This window comes from Cheilinus undulatus, linkage group 22, assembly GCF_018320785.1.
Source record: "Cheilinus undulatus linkage group 22, ASM1832078v1, whole genome shotgun sequence".
Taxonomy (NCBI): Eukaryota; Metazoa; Chordata; class Actinopteri; order Labriformes; family Labridae; genus Cheilinus; species Cheilinus undulatus.
The window spans coordinates 23,099,243-23,108,232 of record NC_054886.1 but is presented as its reverse complement, the minus strand read 5'-3'; the positions used below and the strand labels follow the sequence as shown (position 1 = coordinate 23,108,232).

The window sequence follows — 8,990 nt, the reverse complement described above, 5'->3', positions numbered from 1 at the left end:
CTCATTCTATCCCACAGTGCATTGTCACTAACCCAGCAATATTTACCATCATGCATTGCAGTTGCTGCTCTCAAACATAATGGACGAACAAAGTGAACTTGGGAACTCATATGAAAACTTGTAAAAGCTTTTGTTTGTTGGTTTTAACCAAAGTATTTAATCTGTATTAAAATGTTAAGGATTCATAACAGAGTAACTCATTTTTATGCAAAAATAAGTGATAAATCCAGCAGGAGTTTGGTTAAGAAAAGCATCCCACACAGGGCTCTCATTGAAATAATGGGACAAGTCAAGAGTTAGAGAGAAAATCTAGATGTTATACGTCTGCCAAGGGGTCAAAAAAATACAGACTTTAAGCATTTATTGACCAGACACAACTTTATTATTGTTCAAAGGTTTATTGTGGTTTGAAAAGTTTCACTGTGGTCCTCATTTAAAAATCATACAATAACATATCACCTCGTCCCCTTCCGCCATCTGATTGTATCTAATTAAACATCAGTTACTGATCCTGGAAAATTTTGATTCATGACATAAGGCATTACTAAACAGAAACACGGTCCACAAGCGGAGTGCCGACTTAACCTGATCCTGGAGCAGTCCAGGATCAAGCATCGGCTATTCGGCAGGGAACCCGAATCCTTCCTGTTGTAAAGAGAAAAAGAAATCAGGTTAACAACAAAAACAGAAACCAAAGCTCTACAACCAGTCTTAATCTGGCTGAACCAGTTCAGACCAGTTCTAGACTGCATGCATTAGGATTGTAACTGAAGCAGAATTTAAACACTGATGGTATTTTGGTAAACAACATTTATACCTGTTTGCTTTTGACCTTTAACTTTACTTCATTTTGGTATAAGGCAGACATTATTTTTGATTACTCTGTGATTAGTTATATAATTCAGAAAGTTTTTGTGTAATTCACAAAGGTTTATTCACATTTATTATATCATGCATCATGTCATATCGTTTATTGTCTAGTTTATGTAACTCTTGGACAGAGTACATGTTACGTGTAAAACTTGCTTTTGTTTGTAAAAACTTTATATGACTTTATATGAGCTCATTTCATCCTGCAATAAATCGAAAAGGGTCATTGAAACTCGCACTCATTTGTCGGTCGTCTTTCTCTTCCTTCTGAATGAGAGACATTGGCGTGGCCAACACTCGCATGCGAAACCTCACATAGGCCAGGCCTTTACTTGATAGTTATCTAGTAATAATGTCTTCAAAATACATTTATAGTTGCAAAAATGAGAGGTTAATAGTAATGTAAACGGGTTAAAATGCGGCAAAATTATCTTAAAATGGCAAAAATGGGTAAAAATAAGAAGTTGGTGAAAACTGATGAAAAGTGCCAAATAATAGTGGCAAACATGGGAAAAATGGTTAAAATGGGTTAAATAAAAAAATGTGGCTCAAATAAATTACTTCAATGTAAGAACTGGGGTGGCCATTTACACAGCAACAAAAAGGAGAACACTTTGCAACACTTAGTGACACAAGAACAATCGCAACAAATAGGACTCCCCACTACAATACAGTTTTGTCCATGATACTGATGGTATCATGATACAGTGATTCAGAGATACTCTACTCACTGATGGACAATTTGATCCAGGACCACCCCTGGCCAAAGGCCCTAAACAGACTCTGATATAAGGCTCCCCACCATCAGCCAAACATTCTCACTGAACAATACTCAAAAGTATCTTAAAATAACTGAAATAACTAAAGGATATATTTCTACAACAATAAGAAATGTCATGTCTTTAGTCTTCTGGACTGTCTGAGATATTATTGTAGATTGTAAATTCTTACACATGAGATGAGAAAAGACTTATGAAAAATTTGCAAAAACACCAGTGATGTCTAGTTCTGCTGGAGCTCCAAGGAGACTGCTAACACAATAGCATGCTTGATGTAAACACCGTCAAAAGTCAACAAAAATATTGGCAATATTTTGGCAAAATGGTGGATCTCACATGGAGCCAGGGTTACTTTCACTCCTTGTCAGTTTCACCAGTTTTCTATTGTGAGTGGTGTTGTACAAATTAGACATTTCTCTCTTTCCCTCACTCTGAATGTCTGTAGTTGGTTAAAACATGACTGGAGATTTTTTTTTTCAAGTGCAAGGTATTTAAGAAACAACTGATATTCATAACTTGTGATTTTATGATTTAAAACACAAATATGAAAAAGAATCACACTATTTCAAATAAGACTGTCAGCTTTTTTTGATTGGTTGATCTGATTCAGACTGGTATCAACTGGTTTTGACTGGTCTACCATGAGGTTTGGTCTTGTAGTAGATGAATCCAACCAGCAAAACGAACAGACCCAGGGCCAGTCCAGTCGCTCCGATGGCAGTCTTAATTCTATCAGAATTTGACAAGAAGGGGTCTGAGGACAGAGAGAGAGACACATGCAGATGAGCAGATAAACAGAGAGGTCAGCTGCTATGAAAACAGGCATGTAAAGGATGCAGGATGAAGAATCAGTGCTCTTCATTTTAACTAATGCAGTTTCAGTGCTATGGTGGGCTCTAAATCCTGATCGAAATTCTTCAAATAGACATTTTTTTGGATGAAAGTCATTTAGCTGATTGGCCACTACTTTCTCAAGGATCTTTGCATGGGTCAATAATTACCTAAGGTGCCTGAATCAAGCATTGGCTTTTTAAGAAGAGGTTTAATTACAGCTACTTTGAAAGACTGTTGCATATATCCTGTCAGTAATGACATATTTCTCATGTCCAGAATAGACGTGCTACCCAGAGGAAAAAAAGACTTGATCAGTTTGGTTGAGATAGGGTCTAAAAGACAGGTCAATGGTTTAGAGGAAGGGACCATCTAGGTTAGTATCTGGTTCTAAAGCTGAGTTTGCTGTACTACAGAGCAAGGATGAATCAACATCTGGGTTAAGATGCTAATTTTGTCTCAGACGTTTATAATTTTATCATTAAAAAATCATGAAGTCATCACAGCTGAGAGATAAAGAAATGCAGGGCTCAGTGGAGCTGTGACTGTCAGTCAGCCTGGCTACAGTGCTGAAAAGGTGTCTGGGATTGTTATTCTCTTTGATTAAAGAAAAAATCATCTGAAATTCTTAGATTTTTCAAATGACTGTCATTCATCATTGGTTAAGTAACTTGTGAAAAAAGTATTTACCCCAGTGAGTATACAGCGGGCTGTCAAGGCTGATATGTTCCACCACACAGGTGATGTTCTGTGCAGACCTGCTCAAAGAAAAAGAAACAGAATATATATATACGTATATAATTTATATTTATCACCAGACACAAGGCTGTGGCCATGTAGGTAAAGTTACCATCTATAAAAGGATGTAGACTCACTTGGGCGTGTACTCCAGATACGAGTGGATCTGGTAATACCAGTCACCGTCCGACCACGCATCAGTGATAGAGACATCAGATGTGACTTCTTGTCCATCTATGAGCCAGGACACTTTGATCTCTTTGGGGTAGAATTTGTAGGCACTGCACACCAACATGGCCGGGTGTTTACCAGCAGGGGGCGTCTCAGATTGCAGACTGGCATACGGCTTCACTGCAGCACACAGTTTGAATATTTATAAACAGTATCAAGTTTTAGGTGAATCAAGTGTCCTTGGTTTGACTCGTGCTGATTTAGAGAGAACATGATAAAGTCTGTGAAGTATTAAGTTCATAATAGTTATAATTCTGTATAATTAGAAATTCACCATTATTTCCTCATAATGAAAAAATTAGGGTACCACCTCTGATCACAGAGGAAATTAAACAGTGAATGTTTACAGTCTTGTACTGAAGCCAGTGAATTCTCCCTCAGGTCTTTCTCTTAGTTGAGAAACACTAACAAAGATTCTCCACTTTCTATGGATATTACAAACATGGTAAACCCTAAACTCTGACAGAATTTGGTAACAAGGAGACCATAAAAGTTGTAAAGTTACTCTTAAAAGAAACTACTGTTTTAATTTCTAAAACTGGTTGTGATTTATTCAAGGGTCTTGAGCTACACATCAACTCTTAATTTAAGCTGCTGTTGTTTTGGAATATTCTTATGTTGTCAGAGAGCTAACAGTCTCACAGCTGGTTCTGGTCCAGGTTTAAAGTGAAAGCCACTGCTGCTGATGTGAAGCAGGGAGGGTGAACACTCTGGAAGTGTTTACCACTGGTAAAACCAGAGTTAGGGATTCACTGCTTCAGATTTGAGTAAAGCTATGACATCATTTGGGTATTTGATGCCTGCGGAGGTTTTGCATAAAACACTGATCTTAATATTAATCTTAATTAATTACAAATGAACAAATCGAAAATGAACAACACAGTAGCTGTTAAATAATTTGTTTTATCATTTGTATATCATTTGATGTATTGTGATGCCCTACTAGTGGTAAATTTTTGATAATTCACCAAGTGAAAGTTTGTGGTAAATGTCTTTTTCATTACACAGAGTGACCAACAGGCTGTTACAGAGAGCTGTGTGTTAGGACTAACACAGTTTAGCTCTAAAATAAAGAGTTTCTTTGGTCATATCACTGATATGAAACGATGAAATGCTATGGTCACTGCATATTAATGACAGGGAAAAGTTTTACTCAAAGACAGACTTCATGTTTCAGCTCTATAAATGACACAGGATGCTGAATCTCAGCTGAGCTTTAAAAATGTATTAAGGAATAGAATTTTAAAACAGTTTAGCCATTCAAAGTCAGATTAGTTAATAATTAAAATGTTGATACCATCATGATAGAGTGATGCTGTTAGATGTCACAAATACAAAAACTCACCTGATTTAGAGAGAGTGGTGTCGTACCAAACCATGGAGTTAGGTTGGCAGACTGTGTACTTCATCAATCTTTGATTGAGTATCAGTTGGGTGTCATTGTTTAAGCCCTCTGCCACAGAATCCATATACTCATGCAATGAAACAAACCATCCCACACTGCTGCTGAACCTCACGACTTCCATCCTGTTGTAGTAGGTGGACCAAGTGTACTCAATGTCATTTGCATTGGACGAATTAAACATGCAGTCCATTGCAGATGTGACCATTGATCCATCTGAAAAAGACATAAAAGTGAAACACCACACACACACACACACCCACACAGCTTAATCAGTGAAAATATTCACCTGTCTTACAACACTGTGTTGACCAGCGATGTGTGTATTGATCAGTAAGCAGTGTATTTATAATAAGTGTATGTTTAGATCTTACCTGCAGTGCAGAGGCTGATGAAGAGGAGGGAGAAACTGAGAAAAAGTGAAGCCATTTTCCTCCTTAGACTCCACCAAGAACACACTCCGACTGAGTGTGCTCTTAAAACCAGAGAACATAAATCAGTTTTAATCATTCAATAAATCTTTATTTTTATGGCTTCAGTTTATAACCCAAAGTTATCTGCAGACTTTATAGTAAGGGTGGTTCTAAACCTTACCCCATGTTATGTGATGATCACATGATAACAAAAATACAGGTGATTAAATGTTAAAAATTAGCTCAACAGAGACCAGGTCCATCACCTCAAATGGACAACCCAGAACACATCCTTCATCTTTCCTTCACCACCATTGCCAGATTCTTAGCTCCATAAGGGGTCTCCTTTTTTGCTGTTGGCCTCACCACCCTATTGGATTCATGAAGACATGATGAAATCTAATTGCCAAAGGAACTGTATGTTTCTTACTTTTTTCCAGCATTTGTGCCTTTACTATCATAAATGTGCCTCTCCTTCTTGATCTCGTATAGAAAATATTTACACAACCATAGATAGCCCAGCCCCAAAGGCAGGAAAGGGTTAGGGATTACTGCTGTGCACTATCCTGTCCTTACCTGGATCTGTCCACCTTTCACAAAGATTAAGCAGAGGGAGAACTGGAGATAAGAGACCATGATCAATTCTGGGATCAGAAAAATAAAATAAGATCCCATAAACTAAAGAAAATATACAAACATCAACATATTTACAAATGAAAGTCATTTTTTTCATGTAACCATTATGACATAAAATGACATGTGGGGGAGGAGGCTGAACCTGATCATGAATCCTCAACTAGACTGCCAATACAATCAAAAACATAAAGCACAAATCTTCACAAATCTTAGAGGACAGAAATATAAATTGGTCTTGTAAACATATGGAGAAAGTTTAATCCTAATAAAAGCGTTTATAGCTTATTTTATACTCTGCAGCTCACAATAAACACTCAAGACTAAACTATTTCTTTATGTTTGAAACTGATTTAGAAAAGGCATTAGAAAGCCACATCAGTGCAATAAAAGTATAAGACCAAGCAATGAGATCCATTAAATCAAACTTAGAGAAAAAAAAGATCAACCATTCTGAGACTTTATAACTCACTTTTGAATGATGTTTACATTAAAAACAGAAAGAAAAACTATAAAAGATTACCAAGAGATTAATGAAAATGGAAAAGTCTCCCACAGCATGGTGTGGGAAGGAGCTAGAGCAGTAATAAGAATAGAGCTGATAATGCTGGCATTACTTAAAAGGAACCCTGCATGATCAGACAAGTTCATCTTGTTGGATAGATATTTTTATCTCTCATATGAACTAAAAAACTCACTAGATATCTGCATTTTGAATAAATTTGAGCTTAAAAACTCACTAGGAGGCCGCCATGTTTTTGTCCGTACTAATAGTGTGACATCACAGTTCTGCAGTGCTCTATGAGGGCTCCTCTCTGTTCCTATGCAGTAACTGTTTTTCAAGCGGTTTTGCTGCTTGCAGCTGTTGCTGCCATGACAGTTTTCATACCAGACACAAGTTTGCTGTGTGTTGGTTTTGTCTCCCTGCTGTCAAAGCTTTGTCATTCCTCCTAAGTTTTATCTCAGTAAAACTCCCTACAAGTGACTGGATTCAGTGTATAGATGAAACGTGCCAGGAGCTTTTCAAAAATAAAAGCAATATGTACGGGAGTTTCTCCAAAGAAATGCTAAAGGGGACTTTTACTTTGTAAAGTGCAAACCGGAAGTGCTTTCGTACTGTGTTTACCTTTACCTGAACCATGTGGAAACAGAAAGCTTCATAAAGAGTAGACGTTTGGGGAACAACTTTACAAAACAGATACATTTTAGCTCGTGGCCTTCATCTGGTCCATCAAGAAACAGATTAAACATTCTGCAGATGTGGATTAATATTTGCTACAAGAAGGTAAATATGGCTTTGTATTGACTCTAGATTGACAGATAACTGCTCATGGTGCAAATAATAACTAGAGGAGGTCTCAAATTTTATAATTCTCCTGCATTTCTGAGATGTAGCCCTAAAACTGGCTGCCAGTCTGAAACAGCTGTCACTGCATAAAAACAGCAAGGAGTGCTGTGGAACTGTGACGTCACAGCACCAGCACAGACCAAAAAATGGTGGCCTCCTGGTGAGTTTATGAACTCGAATGACTCAAAATGCAGATATCTAGTGAGTTTTTCAGTTCAATATACATACTAGAGATACAAAAACCTATCCAACAAGATGAACTTGTCTGATCATGCAGGGTTGCTTTTAGGGTAAAGGAAAAAGAAGAAAAGAACGAAATGTTGGCTTACTGTAATAGACTTTAAAATGAACACATAAGGAAAACAAATACACAAAACTTGCATGAAATTAGAAATTAGAAAAAGGTTGGATGAACAGGAGCTGGAAAAATAATGAAAAAGTGTTAACCTATACCAAAAAGAAATACTGTGATAGTGGACCAAAAGCACAAAAGTGATTGGCATTCAGGTTTAAAAAAAAAACATGAAGCAGGGGTACCCAAGATAAAGGACAGTTACTCCAAAACTCTATTTAAAATGAGAGAAATAGTAAATTGATTTGTTAAATATTACCAGCAGCATCATTCCCTTAAATCTAGAGAAAAATAAACTTGGAAAAAATCCAAAGCTACCAAGAAAGTATACATTTACTTCAAGTAAAAGAAGAACAAAATAAAGAGCTGAATACACCAATTTTATTCAGGCAAGTCAGAGGCACTGGTGATGGTCAACCATCTAAGATATAGCCTAGGTTTAAATGGGAAAAGAGCTAAATAAAATATCTAGGGGCACTCAACCCAGGAGACATCAGTAAATTATTTGAATAAAATGATGCAATACTTGAAAATAATCTAAAAAAAAAAAAGACCTAAAGAGTTGGTCAATAATACCCTTATCTATAGCTATCTACAACTGATTAATAGAATTAAGAATAACATTTCACTAAGAGTAATGTTTTTATTTCAAGTTCCCAGCATACATTCCTGAAAATAAATTTAATAAATTGGACAAAATATTAAATGCCTTTATTTGGGGAGGAAAAAAAGCTCACATTAAATGAAAGTAAATTTGAATCCAGAATTTGAAAATAAATATAAAATGAAATGGGATTCAAAGAAAATTTAATATTTTGGAACCATCTAACAAGAAATCTAAAAACTCTATATACAGATAACTATGCAATGTTGGAGACTACAATTATGAATCATTCAAACAGATATAAAACTTTACTGGAATCAATACAGTAGAAACAGGGAAAATGACGATTCTCTAACAGTTTTTGTTTTTATTCCAGACTTTACCATTATCTATACCATGTCAAAAAATGGAAAAGAATAGGTTCATATTTTATCTGGAATTACAAGAAGAAGAAGAAAAAAAAGTGTCCTAACAGCCTGAAGAAAAGGGTGAACCTTAACCTAAGTGAGAAGGTTAAGGTTGGGTTAAAAGTTATCTCTGTGGAAAACACATTGATAAAGTGAAGATATCTTTGTAAATGTAAAAATGTGCCAAAGCTGCAGATAAACAGTGACCCAGACTTCCTCCCTAACAGCACAGACAGACACACCTGATTTAAAGGAGCTGATAAGCACTTATGCTGGACTGGCAATTTCACATTTTCATGGTTTGTTTACCACTCATAACTTCTTAATTCTGGTTAAATTCTCCATTTTCATCACCCTCTTCAATATTTTTCATCGTCAGGAA

The 8,990-nt window shown here is 36.3% G+C and overlaps 1 protein-coding gene across 1 annotated transcript; it reads right to left on the bottom strand.

Annotated features, from left to right (window-relative positions):
• Positions 1–363: 363 nt before the first annotated feature.
• On the bottom strand, positions 364–5,347 carry LOC121504223 (rano class II histocompatibility antigen, A beta chain-like). Its single transcript, XM_041778906.1, has 6 exons — positions 5,226–5,347; positions 4,795–5,067; positions 3,356–3,569; positions 3,171–3,238; positions 2,290–2,403; positions 364–645 (listed from the first exon to the last, which is right to left on the bottom strand). The coding sequence occupies exons 1-6, from the start codon at positions 5,278–5,280 to the stop codon at positions 608–610; spliced, it is 762 nt and encodes a 253-aa protein (XP_041634840.1). The 5' UTR covers positions 5,281–5,347; the 3' UTR covers positions 364–607.
• Positions 5,348–8,990: the final 3,643 nt, after the last annotated feature.

Bases quoted from the DNA above. Each gene is read 5' to 3' on its own strand.
- LOC121504223 (XM_041778906.1), bottom strand. From the start codon at position 5,280: ATGGCTTCACTTTTTCTCAGTTTCTCCCTCCTCTTCATCAGCCTCTGC. The intron at 2,404-3,170 runs GTAAATACTTTT...CTCTGTCCTCAG, and splicing joins CCCGCTGTATACTCACTGGG to ACCCCTTCTTGTCAAATTCT. The intron at 646-2,289 runs GTAGACCAGTCA...TCTTTACAACAG, and splicing joins CTACAAGACCAAACCTCATG to GAAGGATTCGGGTTCCCTGC.